This window comes from Armigeres subalbatus, chromosome 3 (assembly GCF_024139115.2).
Source record: "Armigeres subalbatus isolate Guangzhou_Male chromosome 3, GZ_Asu_2, whole genome shotgun sequence".
NCBI classification, from domain to species: domain Eukaryota; kingdom Metazoa; phylum Arthropoda; class Insecta; order Diptera; family Culicidae; genus Armigeres; species Armigeres subalbatus.
In genome coordinates, this window is record NC_085141.1 from 156,673,692 (window position 1) to 156,690,410 (window position 16,719).

At 42.8% G+C, this 16,719-nt stretch overlaps 2 protein-coding genes across 8 annotated transcripts in view; one reads left to right on the forward strand and one right to left on the reverse strand.

Annotated features, from left to right (window-relative positions):
* Nucleotides 1-158: 158 nt before the first annotated feature.
* On the forward strand, nucleotides 159-5,577 carry LOC134225144 (putative Dol-P-Glc:Glc(2)Man(9)GlcNAc(2)-PP-Dol alpha-1,2-glucosyltransferase). The gene is made up of 4 exons (XM_062704984.1): nucleotides 159-401; nucleotides 464-934; nucleotides 987-1,175; nucleotides 4,968-5,577. The coding sequence occupies exons 1-4, from the start codon at nucleotides 246-248 to the stop codon at nucleotides 5,535-5,537; spliced, it is 1,386 nt and encodes a 461-aa protein (XP_062560968.1). The 5' UTR covers nucleotides 159-245; the 3' UTR covers nucleotides 5,538-5,577.
* Nucleotides 5,559-16,719, reverse strand: part of LOC134225141 (cytochrome P450 4d2-like) — a 53,882-nt gene continuing 42,721 nt past the window's right edge. For all 7 annotated transcript variants that reach the window (XM_062704980.1, XM_062704981.1, XM_062704979.1 and 4 more), the window contains 3 exons: nucleotides 6,806-7,189; nucleotides 5,947-6,747; nucleotides 5,559-5,790 (listed from right to left, as the gene is read on the reverse strand). In XM_062704980.1, the coding sequence (XP_062560964.1) occupies nucleotides 5,636-5,790; nucleotides 5,947-6,747; nucleotides 6,806-7,184 (1,335 nt within the window). In that variant the 5' untranslated portion in view covers nucleotides 7,185-7,189 and the 3' untranslated portion in view covers nucleotides 5,559-5,635. The remainder of the gene's footprint in view (nucleotides 5,791-5,946; nucleotides 6,748-6,805; nucleotides 7,190-16,719) is intronic.

Sequence of the window (16,719 nt, forward strand, 5' to 3'; positions counted from 1 at the left end):
TTATTTTCCAAAAATGTATATTTTTTATTTAGGTTAACCCAACAAAAAATAATTTAAAAAAAATCCAAATCGATAAGTTGCCAACTTGCATAGAAGATATTTCAAGCAATGTTGCATAGGATTTCTTATTAGACTGCAGGTTGTGTTGTCACCGGCAAAAACGTAAACAGTTTTCCCGTCATCGAAACATTGACTGGTCCACAGAACGAATGTTGCCATATACCTGAAGTTCATATGCATTCAAAATGCGAAATCAACTTCTGTTTTTCGCATTTATTACCGTTTTCTCAACCGTGTCCCTCGCCCTATTCAACTTGATTTATCGTACCTCGAAGGTAGTAGTTGATGAGGAGTTCCATCTGCGCCAGGGCGAGCACTACTGCCATGGACGATTTGAAGTTGTAAGATTCCAATCACATCGTACTAGTAAAAAAATACATGACTCAAATTCTCTATTTTTCAGTGGGACAACAAAATCACAACCTTTCCGGGACTGTATTTGGTGTCAGCTTCGTTCCTTGGTCCATTCCAAGCCTGCTCGATCTATCACCTTCGCATGATCTCGCTGATAGCATCCATAGCCAACGTGTACCTGATCTACATCATTCGCAAAGTGGTTTTAGCCAATCGGAGCAGTGCGTATCTGCTCTTGGAATCGATTTCGTTAGCAACACTTCCTCCGCTGTATTTCTTCTCCCATTTGTACTACACCGACGTTCTATCGGTTACCATGGTGCTCACCATGCTGTACTTCAGCCTCAAAGGGATGCACAACTGGGGAGGGATTGCGTCTTTTATGGCCATTCTGATGCGACAGACCAACATCGTGTGGGTGGGAATGGTGCTTGGAACCCAAGTCATCAAAACGGCAATCGATCTTTGTCAGGCGGATGGAAAAGGCGTCAGCAGAAAAGGACGTCATTATGGCTTCACGGTAGGAATGCAATACATTTAGATAGCGTGATTCTCACTAATCATTATTATAGGACTTGTGGAAAACAACAAATACTCTGATTAAAAGACCTAAAACGATGATGGCTCTGATCAGACGTATATTACCTCAATATTTCGGATATATTATCAATGTTGTGGGTTTTGTGCTTTTCCTGATTTTGAACGGATCGATAGTCATTGGAGATAAGTCAGCACACGTTGCTAAGCTGCATGTGCCACAGGTATGTACTCTATTTTCCTTTCTGTAACAAACTCGTTAGTTAGAATGAAGATATTTAAACAATTATGTTGGTCTCTAGAACCAAAATTGTATGTATTTACGTATATGAAGCCTCTTGCTTAGGCTACCATACATAACATCCTGAAAATTTCAAATACCGTGACATTTGATCTAGGGGATGAGATTGGGCCATGGCTCTCATGAATAGTCCGTAGGTCGGATAACTAAATCGTTCTTTAATACCCTGATTTTTTAAATTCAATACAATCTTCAGATACAATAATTCCATTATAAATAAATTCAAAGTTATTCAAAAAATGGCCCATCTTCGCCTCCATTTGGCCCATTGTAACCCCCGATGACGGTAATTTGATATTTCAATGAATCTCAGAGACGGGTTCTCCAAGAATCCGGAGACGGATCCTCCAAGAATCCAGAAATGGATTCTCCAAGAAGCCGGAAACGAATTATCTAAGAATCCGGAAACGGATACTCCAAGAATCCGGAAACAGATTCTCCAAGAATCCGGAAACGGATTCTCCAAGAATCCAGAAACGGATTCTGCAAAAATCCGGAAACGGATTCTCCAAGAATCCGGAAACGGATTCTCCAAGAATCCGGAAACGGATTCTCCAAGAATCCGGAAACGGATTCTCCAAGAATCCGGAAACGGATTCTCCAAGAATCCGGAAACGGATTCTCCAAGAATCCGGAAACGGATTCTCCAAGAATCCGGAAACGGATTCTCCAAGAATCGAAACGGATTCTCCAAGAATCGAAACGGATTCTCCAAGAATCGAGACGGATTCTCAAAGAATCCGGAGACGGATTCTCAAAGAATCTGGAGAAGGATTCTCCAAGAAGCCGGAGACGGATTTTCCAAGAATCCGGAAACGGATTCTCCAAGAATCCGGAAACGGATTCTCCAAGAATCCGGAAACGGATTCTCCAAGAATCCGGAAACGGATTCTCCAAGAATCCGGAAACGGATTCCCCAAGAATCCGGAAACGGATTCTCCAAGAATCCGAACACGGATTCTCCAAGAATCCGAACACGAATTCTCCAAGAATCCGAACACAGATTCTCCAAGAATCCGGAAACGGATTCTCCAAGAATCCGGAAACGGATTCTCCAAGAATCCGGAAACGGATTCTCCAAGAATCCGGAAACGGATTCTCCAAGAATCCGGAAACGGATTCTCCAAGAATCCGGAAACGGATTCTCCAAGAATCCGGAAACGGATTCTCCAAGAATCCGGAAACGGATTCTCCAAGAATCCGGAAACAGATTCTCCAAGAATCCGGAAACAGATTCTCCAAGAATCCGGAAACGGATTCTCCAAGAATCCGGAAACGGATTCTCCAAGAATCCGGAAACGGATTCTCCAAGAATCCGGAAACGGATTCTCCAAGAATCCGGAAACGGCTTCTCCAAGAATCCGGAAGCGGATTCTCCAAGAATCCGGAAACGGATTCTCCAAGAATCCGGAAACGGATTCTCCAAGAATCCGGAAACGGATTCTCCAAGAATCCGGAAACGGATTCTCCAAGAATCCGGAAACGGATTCTCCAAGACTCCGGAAACGGATTCTCCAAGAATCCGGAAACGGATTCTCCAAGAATCCGGAAACGGATTCTCCAAGAATCGAAACGGATTCTCCAAGAATCGAAACGGATTCTCCAAGAATCCGAAACGGATTCTCCAAGAATCCGGAAACGGATTCCCAAGAATCCGGAAACGGATTCCCAAGAATCCGAAACGGATTCCCCAAGAATCCGGAAACGGATTCTCCAAGAATCCGGAAACGGATTCTCCAAGAATCGAAACGGATTCTCCAAGAATCGAGAAGGATTCTCCAAGAATCCGGAAACGGATTTTCCAAGAATCCGGAAACGGATTCTCCAAGAATCCGGAAACGGATTCTCCAAGAATCCGGAAACGGATTCTCCAAGAATCCGGAAACGGATTCTCCAAGAATCCGGAAACGGATTCTCCAAGAATCCGGAAACGGATTCTCCAAGAATCCGGAAACGGATTCTCCATAAAACCGGAAACGGATTCTCCAAGAATCCGGAAACGGATTTTCTAAGAATCCGGAGACGGATCCTCCAAGAATCCAGAAACGGATTCTCCAAGAAGCCGGAAACGGATTATCTAAGAATACGGAAACGGATTCTCCAAGAATCCGGAAACGGATACTCCAAGAATCCGGAAACGGATTCTCCAAGAATCCGGAAACGGATTCTGCAAGAATCCGGAAACGGATTCTCCAAGAATCCGGAAACGGATTCTCCAAGAATCCGGAAACGGATTCTCCAAGAATCTGGAAACGGATTCTCCAAGAATCCGGAAACTGATTCTCCAAGAATCCGGAAACGGATTCTTCAAGAATCCGGAAACGGATTCTTCAAGAATCCGGAAAGGGATTCCCCAAGAATCCGGAAAGGGATTCCCCAAGAATCCGGAGACGGATTCCCCAAGAATCCGGAGACGGATTCTCCAAAAATCCGGGATGGATTCTCCAGGAATCCGGAGACGGATTCCCTAAAAATCCGGAGACGAATCCTCCAAGAATCCGCACCCGGACTCTCCAAGAGTTCAGACACGAAGTCTCTAAGAATCCGGACACGGATTTTCCAAGAATCTAGATACGGATTCTCCTGGAATCTGACACAGATTCTGCAAGAATTCTGACACATATTTTTCAAGAGTCCATACACGAGTTCTCCAAAAATTCGGACAAGGATTTTTCAAGCATCCGGAAATGGATTCTCCAAGAATCCGGAAACGGATTCTCCAAGAATCCGGAAACGGATTCTCCAAGAATCCGGAAACGGATTCTCCAAGAATTTGGAAACGGATTCTCCAAGGTTCCGGAAACGGATTCTTCAAGAATCCGGAAAGGGATTCCCCAAGAATCCGGAAAGGGATTCCCCGAAAATCCGGAGACGGATTCTCCAAAAATCCGGGATGGATTCTCCAGGAATCCGGAGACGGATTCCCTAAGAATCCGGAGACGAATCCTCAAAGAATCCGCACCCGGACTCTCCAAGCATCCAGACACGAATTCTCCAAGAATCCGGACACGGATTTTCCATGAATCTAGACACGGATTCTCCTGGAATCTGGACACAGATTCTGCAAGAATTTTGACACATATTTTCCAAAAATTCGGACAAGGATTTTTCAAGCATCCGGAAAAGGATTTTTCAAGAATCCGGACAAAGATTCTCCAAGAATACGGACAAGGATTCTTTGATATTCCAGACACGGGTTTCACAAGAATCCGAACACGAATACTTCAAGAATGCGGACACTGATTCACCAAGAATCCTGAGACGAACTCTCCAAGAATCTGGACACGAATTATCCATGAATCTGGACACGGATTCTCCATGAATTTAACGGAATGAATCTGGATGCGGATTATCCAAGAATCCGGACACGAAAATTGCAAAAATCCGAACATGGATTCTCCAAAAATCCAGACACAGATTTTCCAAGAATTCGGAGATGAATTCTACAAGAATTAATTGTGAAGGATTCTCCATGAATTTGGACACCAATTCTCCACGAAACTAGAGACGTATTCTCCAATGAATCCGAAGACGGAATTACTTAGAATCCGGAGACGGATTCTCCAAAATTCCAGAGACGGATTCCTCAAGAAATGGGATTTTTCCCGAATTTGCAATTTTTGAACAAATCAAGTGTTGGTTCAGTCTTAATTACCATTGCCCATTCATAATAACAGCATACTTTTCAAAGAATAATCCATCATCCCCTTTTCAGATCTTTTACTTCTCACTGTTTTTGGCCGCATTCAGCAGTTCACATGTCCTATCCGCCCTAAGGAGGGTGGTTCGCTTCCTGCGTAACAAGTGGCCACTGACCATCCTTTGCATGGGCCTCTTCGCCGCCGCCATCCACCTGAACACCATAGTCCATCCGTACATGCTGGCAGACAACCGTCACTACACATTCTACATTTGGAATCGTTTCTTCGCACGCTGGTGGTTCGCCCGCTACCTTCCGGTCCCAATTTACTGCGCCATGTTGGTGTTAGTTGTGCTGATGTTGCTACCAAGCAGCAATAACCATCATCAAACGGTAGGATTCAGTTTGCTCTGGGTAGTCGCCACCCTGGCATCGGTAGCGCTACAGCAGTTGATTGAGGTACGGTACTTCATATTGCCGTTCCTTATCCTGAGGTTGGTGCAAACCAACATTCGGACATCGGCAAAACTACTTGCATTGGAAGTTGTTGGGAACGTGGCGATTAACGCTCTTACGATCTACGTTTTTGTGAGGAAGGAGTTCTACTGGAGTAACTACCAGGATGCTCAAAGAATTATTTGGTAAAGAATTAAGGAATAAAGAAACTTGTTCATTTGTTGGAAAATATGTATTTCTATAATGATATCACATATAGTTACCTTTCGTGATAATTTACAAACGATTTAAGCACGAGGTACAAAAGCGATCTGCAGTCCGTTTTGCGGCTTCAAAGTAAGTTGGATTATGATTTTCGGCTCCGGACCCGCTTCCGTCAACCGATAGTGTCTAATCACCTTGGAAAGGGTACTCTTCAGTTCTAGCATTGCAAATTTTTGTCCTGGAAATAGAAAATTATCAACTGCGAAGTGGTTTGATGATGGACGATGAGATTAAATCGATTGCCTATAATATCTTCTACAATTCCTAAGACTTTTAAAACGCCAATAAAACTTTTCTGAGCCGAATATCAGTGTTCTTGAAATGATTAACATACCTATACAGTTTCGGGGGCCCGCACTGAACGGGATGTATCCGTACGGTGACGATTGTTCCATCGTTCGCTCTGGACTGAACCGTTCTGGATCGAACTTTTCCGGGTCTGCAAACAACGTCGGGTCACGATGCATCACAATAATCCCTAGATTAAAGTTGGAATCCTCCGGGATGACGTTCCCGCCGATCGTTGTCTTCTCGGTGAACTTTCTCCCTATGATCGGCACCGGAGGATACAGTCGAAGCGATTCCTTGATCACCATTTCCAAATATTTCAATTCTTGAAGATTTCTATAGGTCACAGGACTGTTCGAATCGGATCCAATGATTTCAATGACTTCTTTGTAAACCTTTTCTTGAACTTCTGGGTGACGTGCCAACAGGAGTAATGTGAATGCGATTGCGATTGTAGTAGTATCATGGCCTTCGAACATAAACGTGTCAACTTCTTCCTGAATCTCCTTATCCGACAATGGTTGCCCGTCGACTGTAGCTTGCAGCAAGACGTCTAAAAATGCCATTTTCTTTTTTGTGCCGATGTTGTCATCTCCTTCAATTCCGCTGTCACCATGATCCACCAACTCCTTTCTTCTCTTGCGAATGATGCTCGTCGTGAAGTCATGAAGCACCTTAATTACTTTATCTTGCCGTTTCTTTTCAGGTGATAGATTGAATAGGAAGTCCGATCTTTGCCACACTTTTACGAATCTGGTTGTCAGCAGATAACTCAGCTCCGTCACTGCTCGGACGTATTTTGACTCTGTATCTGTTTGAGCATTTATCGGGGTGCCCATTGCGGTTTCTAAAGCAGAATTATGTTATAAAATTTTACACGTCTTCTAAATATCCACATCACTTACCGCAAATTACATCCAATGCACACAGTGTCACATACGGATACACGTTCACCAGTTTCCCGGTGGCTTCCGGTTTCAGATTCTCTACCAAAATTCTGCTCTGCCGATCGAACACCTCGATGAACTGTTCCAGTATTTTGAAGTGGAACGCCGGAGTGATGATTTTGCGCTTGTTGAACCACTTTTGATCGGTGCTGAGCAGCAATCCGTTGCCCAACCACGGTACCAGAAATTTGTACAACTCACTCTTGCGAATCAATTTCTGGCTGCTCAGGACTGTTTCCGTATCCGGTGTGTTGGTACAGAACAGCGCCAGCCGGGTTCCCACCCACACACGGAACATCTTGCCGTACTTGCGGCTCAGCGAGAATATAAAGTCCATGACATCTGGAAGAAAAGCGAAAGTATATCAGAGAAGGACGGAATAAGCTTCCCAACTGGTTTGAAATGCATAAAACCCCTCTAACGTTAGAATCTTTTGGCTTTCTCGTACACGCTTTAGGGTCACTTCAAAACCAAACTTTTTAAGGAAGGCTCAGAGACCCATAGTGTTATATACCTATCGGGTTATAATACCAATCGGGAAGCTTCTCCAGGAATTCCTCGAATAGTTTCTCTAAGAATTCCTCCAGGAATTCCTACAAAAGTTCCATAAAAACTGCTCCAAGTATTCCTCTTGAGAGTTTTTTTGAAAGTTCCTCAGAGAGTTTGTCCAGGCGTCCCTCAGGTAATTCCTTCGGAGAATCCTGCAAGAATTCTTCCAGAAGGTCCTGAAGCAAGTCCTTTATATATGAAACTCAGAAATTCCATAGGACCTATTACGAACTTTACCCTAGAATTCCTCCAGAAACTTATCTGTGGATTATTTGAATGTCCACCCATTTTTCTTCAAGGAATTTCTCCTGAAATTCTCCATGGCACAGGTCTGAGAATAAATTCCACTCTATGTAGTTCTTTCCAGAGAGAGATTTCCCAAGAATTTTATTTAACTCACTTTAATTACTCAATATTTAGCTAAATATCTTAAAGAGTTTATAAAAGACCTGTATTACATCCCATGTCCGAGTCACGTGGGAAAATTTCTGACATAAACGTGGGAACATTTCTTGACATAATTCACACTCAGTGCGGTAAGTGCCTAAAGTGGGGTCATGAAACCAAATATTGCATCATGGATGTCAAATGCATGATTTGTGGTGGCAGAGGAACTACTCACGCCAACGCACCGGCGCATGTCCTGTGCGAGAAGATTCCAATTATTTAAAGTGCGCTAATTGTGGGGGTAATCATAAATCCAGTTTTTGACCATTCTCCAACGGAAAATAAAGGTCATGCTGCCAATTTTGATTTCCCAACTGAACAATTAACTTGCATCATTGATGCAATCTTCAAAGCAAATACCAAAACTGAAGCTTTTTTATATAATCTTCATAAGAAAGCTGTTTAGTTTGATACAAAGTTCACCTACTTTTTTTTTATTGGACTTCGTTCTAATCCAAATATCTTTTTGAAAACTATTAATTGGATGCCGGCTCTTCAAATGATGGATTATTCAACTTCCTAACAGTTCTTAATGTGCTTATTGCTATTATAACTGCAGCCTATCTAAAACCTGGACTCTCGTTAAAAAGAGATCCATATTATTCTATCTATAGAAATAACCGTCTTGACAACGCCTGTGGTGGGGTTGCCATTTTCATTAACAGATTAATCAAACATAATTCACAAAAAAAAATCTCGTTGATAGCAGCGGCCTGCTTACCTTTTCAATGCAATTGCCAGCAAAAGAATTTGCTGAGACCTGATCTTCAAATTCTAATTCGCAACAAATACAAATGTTTCGAAATTGGTGACTTCAAAGCCAAACGCCGTTCTTGAAATAATGCCCAAGGCAATTTTATTTGAAGATTGTTCTACAAAATATTGTACTATTCAATATCTTAAAGTTGGGACTTGTTTTTCATCCACTTGAAATCCTCCGACAATTGATTTGGTTTTAGCTGATTGATGTCAGCTTATATTATTGATCAACATCAAAAACTTTTCGAAATCTGTTCAATTGAAAATTACAAAAAATAATCAAAATACCCCGTCTAAAGGCGGTCTTGGGCATTAAGGGGTTAACAGGAAAAAAAAATCAAAACCCAATTCCAGCGCTTAAAGACGATTTTTTTTCACAAATAGAAAAAAGCCTCAAAAGCAGTTTGAAAGTGCCCATAATTTTAGTCTAGGTCGTCCTATTGAGGATCAGGTTACGCGGAGGTTCGGTGAAATTCTCAATCAAGAGAATGTTTTTGACTCTTCGTTTGTAAGTAATTTGGATGAAGGGAGATCTATAGCTAAAAAAATTAAAAATATTAAAGGCCCGAGAGGCGATAGTATTGTCTACATAATTGAGGGATTTCGCGCCAACTTGAATATGGGGCTGACAGCACCTTCTCTGAATTGAATGAAACTTTCTGGACATGTCAATTTTGTTAAAAAAAAGCCACTTTGCATACTTAGTTTTTCCAAAATTGCCCTAGACTTTCTTTTGAAAAGGGCCAAAGTTTTTTTTTACCGATGGACATAATCATAAAATGACGCATTATACAAAAAAGTATTGTATGGGTGACTATCGCAAAATCAGTCAAGTTTTGAAATAAAAATCCAAATTGAGTCAAACACTGAAAAAAAATCTAATTTTAATATTAAAAGTCGATTTGCAAAAAAACACCTCTTTTGATTTAGACGAAGTTTTGTCTCAATATAGGTAAATATGGTCCCTACCAACCGTCCATACATCGCAAGCTGGAAACGCAAGTTTTTCTAACAAAAACTTTTCCTTGTTCGAATTGATTTTTTTTTTTCAGTGTGTTTTCATCCGAAATTCTAATCATCTCAAAAACCAATAAAGCTCTATTTATTATAGTATTTTATCTGATTTACCAACCATTTATTTAGTTATCACCAGACTAAGGCCGGAGTGGCCTGTGCTGCACATAAAAGTCTTTTCCATTCAGCTCGGTCCATGGCTGCACTTCGCCAACCACGCAGTCTGTGGAGGGTCCGCAAATCGTTCTCCACCTGATCGATCAACATTTCCCGTTGTGCACTTCGCCTTCTTGTTCCCATCGGATTGTTGTCGAGAACCATTTTCACCGGATTGCTGTCCGACATTCTGGCTACGTGCCCGGCCCACCGCAGTCTTCCGATTTTCGCGGTGTGAACGATGGATGGTTCTACCAACAGCTGATGCAACTCGTGGTTCATTCGCCTCCTCCACGTACCGTCCGCCATCTGCACCCCACCATAGATGGTACGCAACACTTTCCTTTCGAAAACTCCCAGTGCGCGTTGGTCCTCCACAAGCATCGTCCAGGTCTCGTGTCCGTAGAGAACTACCGGTCTAATAAGCGTTTTGTAGATAGTCAGTTTGGTACGGCGGCTCTCGAACTCTTGCGGAGTCCAAAGTACGTATGATTTCCAGCCACTATGCGTCTTCAAATTTCTCTGCTGGTATCGTTATCGGCGGTCACCAATGAGCCCAAGTACACGAATTCTTCTACCACCTCGATTTCGTCACCACCGATAGAAACTCGTGGTGGGTGGCTTACATTGACCTCATTTGAGCCTCTTTCTATCATGTACTTCGTCTTCGACGTGTTGATGACTAGTCCAATCCGTTTAGATCCGCTTTTCAGTCTGATGTAGGCTTCCTCCATCCTCTCAAAGTAACGTGCCATGATATCAATGTCGTCGGCGAAACCAAATAACTGGACGGACTTCGTGAAAGTCGTACCACTCGTGTTACTTCGTATTACTCCCTCCAAAGCGATGTTGAATAGCAGACACGAAAGACCATCACCTTGCCGTAACCCTCTACGCGTTTCGAAGGGACTCGAGAGTGCCCCTGAAACTCGAACTACGCACATCACCCGATCCATCGTCGCCTTGATCAGCCTTATCACTTTATCCGGAAATTGGTAGTTGGTCAACTCCAGGGGCTCTGTTGTTTTTCTGCCGGTCGATCTCCTCCTGGATTTCCTGGAGATTCGGAGCCGGAAGTCGCATGTCCTGCGCGCGTGCTCCTAGGTTCATTACCATACCGCCACCGTTGTCTGCCATATCGCAATTCAGGTGCTCTTCGTAGTGCTGCCGCCACCTTTGGATCAACTCACGCTCGTTTGTAAAAAGGTTCCCGTTTATGTCCTTGCACATATCGGGCTGTGGCACGTGGCCCTTACGTGAACGGTTCAGCTTCTCATAGAACTTTCGTGCGTTATTAACGCGGTACAGTTCATCCGTTTCTTCACGGTCACGATTTTCCTGCTGGCGCTTTTTCCTCCGGAAAATCGAGTTTTGTATGTTCCGCACCCGTTTGTATCGTGCCTCGTTGGCCCTCATACGGTGTTGCAGCAATCTCGCCCATGCTGCATTCTTCTCCTCAACTAACTACTCACATTCTCCGTCATACCAGTCGTTTCTCTGATCCGGAGCCACCGTGCCTAGTGCAGCGGTTTCGGTGCTTCCAATGGCGGATCGAATATCTCTCCAACCATCTTCAAGAGATGCTGCGCCTAGCTGTTCTTCCGTTGGGAGTGCCACTTCCACCTGCTGCGCGTAGTCTTGGGCTAGTCTACCGTCTTGTTGCCGCCCAATGTTCAGCCGCGGTGGTCGACTCCAACGCGTGTTGTACACCGTCGAGAGTTTTGAGTGCAGACATACTGCAACGAGGTAGTGGTCGGGTTCAATATTCGCACTGCGGTAAGTGCGTACGTTCGTGATGTCGGAGAAGAATTTACCGTCGATTAGAACGTGGTCGATTTGGTTTTCCGTTACTTGATTAGGTGATTTCCATGTGGCCTTGTGGATATTCTTGCGGGGAAGAAAGTGCTTCGGACTACCATTCCGCGGGAGGCTGCAAAGTTTATGCATCGTTGGCCGTTGTCGTTCGATACGGTATGCAGACTATCCGGTCCGATGACCGGTCTATACATTTCCTCCCTTCCTACCTGAGCGTTCATGTCACCGATGACGATTTTGACGTCCCGCAGTGGGCATCCATCGTATGTCTGCTCCAGCTGCGCATAGAACGCTTCTTTCTCGTCGTCGGTCGTTGGTGGTGCCACAGCTTTGGTAGAAGGTAGCCGCTCGATGCCCGTTTTTCCACACTTTCTGTCCTGTCCAGCAGATTTCCTGCAGCGCTTCGACATCGAAGTTGCGGGGATGTAATTCATCGTAGATTATTCTGTCGCAACCTGCGAAGCCTAGCGACGTACAGTTCCATGTTCCAAGCTTCCTTTATTCGTCGCCTAGGTCGTTGCCGATTGTATCGAGTCGTATTATCTTCTATGTCGTTCGTAATGGTTGTTTTTAAAGGCGGCTTATTGGGCCTGCGCAAACCTCCTGTCTTATCGGAGGGCCTTCGTGTCAGGGCTATTTAGCGTCCCACCTAACACCAGGCTTGTGCGCTTTGAGCGGCACACGGTCGCTTTGGCGGAGCCTACTTGCGGATACATGCAGCTTTTTATAGAGGTTTAACAGGGCCCCATCACATCCTAGGCAGGCACCAAAACTCGCAGATGGCCTGGGGAGGGATCGTCAAGCCCTTGGACATAGTCCCTGCTGCCCGTAAACAACCAACCTGCTGCCCAATTTACTGTGTACTTTAAAAAATCGAGAATCCCATTTGACAAGGCTTTATATCTTTAAACAAATATTATATTAATCCATTAAAAAACAAATCCGAAAGATTCTCCCAGGAATTTTTCCAGAAAATCCTCCAGAATTTCTTTCGATAGTTTCTCCAAAAAGTACTCCGGAAGTTCGTCCAAGAATTCCTCCGGGAAATCCCCCAGAAATTCCTCCGGAAGCTATCCTTTATGTTGTACATAATTCCGATAAAAAACACAAATGAAAGTCCTCCGGAAATTGCTCCAGAAATTATTTAGGAAGTTTTTCCAGATTCCGTTACTCCAGGAATTCTTTCGGAAGTTCCTCCGGAAGCTGCTCTAAAAATTCCTCCAGAAGTTCTTCCTAGCATTCCACTGCAGGTTTCTCTAGGAACTCCTCCAGAATTTCCTCCTGGATTCTTCCGGAAGTTCCTCCTGAAATTCCACCGGAAGTTCTTCCAGGAATTACTGCGCAAGTTCCACCGAGAATTCTTTCAGGAGTTCCTTCAGAAACTGTTTCGTAAATTCGTCCAAGATTTTTTTTCGGACATTCCTCCAGAATTTCATTCAAAAGTTCCTACAGAAATTCCTTCGGAAATTCTGCCAGGAGCTCCTGCAGAAATTCATCCGCAAATTCCTCCGTAAATTCCTCCAAGAATTCCTTCGGAAGTTCCTTGATAAATGCCTTCGAAAGTGCCTTCAAAAATTCCTTCGAAAGTTCATCCAAGAATTCCTCCAAAAATTCCACGGGAAGATCCTCCAAAAATTCCTCCGGAAGTTCCTCCAGAAATTCCTCCGGAAGTTCCTCCAGGAAGTTTCTCCCGAAATTCCTCCGAAAGTTCCCCCAGGAATTCCTACGGAAGTTCCTCCAAGAATTCCCCCGGAAGAAGTCTTGGAGAAAATCTTGGAGAAATTCTGGAGGAACTTCCGGAGGAATTTCTGGAGGAACTTCGGGAGGAATTCCTAGAGGATTTTTGGAAGATTTTTTAAATACTATGTTCAGTTGCTAATATAAGCAAAATCCCATTACAAATTAAGTTTTATGTGTTCTGAAATGATTACTGGTTTAATTTCGGATGAAAACACACTGAAAAAAAATCAATTCGAACAAGAAAAAGTTTTTGTTAGAAAAACTTTTTTTCCTTAAAAGTGTATGGACGGTTAGTAGGAAACATATTTACTTATATTGAAACAAAATTTCGTCCAAATCAAAAGGGGTCCTTATAGACCTTATAGACATTTGAGAGTGGATCCGCTACCAGGATTAATACGACTCACGGACAAAGCAATAAAGGAGTGTAAGGCGATCATCGGAGAAGACCGAGTAAAGACAGTAAGCCCGGTTCTACCTAGGATTAAAGGACTACCAAAAATCCATAAACCCGGCAAGGAGATGCGAGAGATAGTTTCATCAGTGGGTTCCCCTACCCAAAACATAGCCAAATGGTTGGTAAAGGAGTTCCAAAGTATGCCGAAACCATTCCCCAGCAGGTCAGTCATCAACACCCAGGAGTTCGCCCAGAAGCTGTTGGAATCAGGACACGGTAAGCGGTAAACAACGTGCATAAGGACATCAAATTTACCTTCGAAGAGGAAAAAGAAGGTTAACTACCTTTCTTGGATCTACTAGTCATCAGGGAAGCAAATACAACATTGAGCCTCGAAATCTACAGGAAGCCCACTAACACCATGAGAGTCATCCCATATACATCGAACCATTCGTACCAACATAAAATGGCAGCATTTCATCACATGATCTACAGGATGCAGACGATACCCCTGAGCGAAGAAGGAAAAACGAAGGAACTACAATACATCTTGGAAACAGCGAAGATCAACGGATACCAGGAGAGGACTATACGAGCGATCATCAACAAGAAGGAAAGGACCCTACGACGAAATGGACATACAACGCTGACACCGATAGAGGAGCCGCTGAAAAGAGTTTCGGTCCCATATGATAAACACATCACCAACCAGCTACGCCCTCGACTAAGGAAATTCGGCATCGATCTAGTATTCTCCAGTAGAAGCAACCAACTCAAGTCTCTATTGGGTTCAACGAAGGATAAAGTAGAAATGTTGAATATATAAGCGTTGTTGAATATATAGGCGTTTATAAGATAAGTTGTTCCCAATGTGAAAAAATCTATGTAGGCCAAACAAAAAGATCATTAGATATAAGGTTCAAGGAACATATGGTGGAAGTGAGTAAGGCGAAAAGAGAAAACGATAAGGGATTACATTACGAATTTAGATCTAAGGTAGCAGAGCATGTGTATAAGGAAAATCACCCAATTACGGCATCAAATATTAAAATCTTAAGAAATGTCTCTTCCCCATGGAAACTCGATGTAGCTGAGAGTTTGGAAATCCACCGACAGGTACAAACAGCGCTGTTGAATAAGGATCAGGGAAATGGCAGCTCTTGGCTCTTCAAGTTTACCTAAACAATAAATTAATTTACTGTATAGGTAAATAAAGTAGGCAAATTGCGATTGTTTTCTTCAAGTCGAGTCAAGTACAAGACACTGAAGACGACCACACAGTTGTGGTCGAAATACGTATCTGCAAAGATAACGAAAATTAACTGGTGGAATTAAATGGACAGTACTTAATTCGTCTTAGACGGTTCAAAAAGGGTGTTTTTTTGCAAATCGACTTTTAATTTTAAAAATCGATTTTTTCAGTGTATGCCTCTATTTGGAATTTTTCCAATATTTTTATTTAAAACCTTGACTGATTTTGCGATAGTTACCCATACAACACCTTTTTTGTAGTATGCGTCGTTTTACGATTATATCCATTTGGCCCTTTTCAAAAGATAGTCTAGGCCAATTTTGGAAAACACTAAGTATGTGGCTTTTTGCAAGTTTCATTGAAATCTGAGGGGGTGCTGCCAACATTTGTTCGAGTTGGCGCGAAATCCCTCAATTATCAGAAAACTTCCTGAGAGCTCTTTATCCTTTTTGGTTAATTAATTTAACAATTTTTTTCAATTGGCATACTTCACAGATAAATGAAAAAAAAACCTAAGTTGTTCCAATTTTGAAGCCGGACGAAAATCCATTATGTTAAGAAAATTATGTTTAGCTTTTTAGTGGAATGTTTGTACAATCCCATTTAATTCCACCACTTAATTGTACCTTGACAGATACGTAATTAGACTTCAACAATAAGGCCGATTAGACTTAGTCGAGTCAAGTACGAGACACTAGGATGGCCTTACTGTTGAGGTCGAAATACGTATCTGTCAAGGTACAATTCAGTGGTGGAATTAAATGAGATTGTACAGGGGTTAGACAAAAAGGTTGAGATAGGCAAAATTTTGTCAAAGTTCAAATCAACATAACTTTGTGTAGAATGATCCGATTTCGATGAAACCGGGTCCTTCGGACGCGGAAACTCTTCTAGTATACTGTCCCCATGCAAATCCTCAGATTAGCCCTTGGCCACCGGAGATGTTCCGGGTTTTCCGAGGATATGTTAAAAATTCATTTTTTCTTCTGCTTGTCGTTGTATCTGACGTTTATTGCCTTCATGTTTTATACTCTCCCTGGAAACTAGAACTAATATGCTGATCAATGCTGGCTGCAGATCGAAAATCCGTTAGGTATACGCAACGATATGGCAATTTTCGTAAAATCGGTACGTTATTGGCCATACACCCTGAACAAATCACACTTTCGCAGAACACCCGGAACCTGTTACAAGTTGGTCAGAGAGTCTTACAGTCATCATAATGTATGTTTAATAAAGATCCTACATTCATCGTCTTGGGAAAACATGAATTTTGACACCCACATATGCATAGTTCCACATATGCATAATTGTACTAGAAAAGCGTCCGGTTCTGATGATCTTGATTTTATCAAAATCGGATTATTGTACGCAAAGTTATGATGATTTGAATTTCGACATAATTTTACCTATCTCAACCTTTTTGTCTAACCCCTGTACAAACTCTTCTTATGACAAGTGAAAAATCCATTAAATTGATGCCGAATTTCCTCAGTCGATGGCGGAGCTGGTGGGTGTTGTGTTGATCATAGGGGACCGATACCCTCTTCAGTGGTTCATCGATCGGTGTCAGTGTTGTCAGTTCGTTTTTCCGTAGGTTCCTCTGCTTCTTGTTGATGATTGCTTGTATTGTTCTTTCCTTGTATCCGTTGATGTTCGCTGTTTCCATGATGTGTTGTAGCTCCTTCGTTTTTCCTTCCTCGCTCAGGGGGATCGTCTGCATCCTGTGGATCATGTGATGAA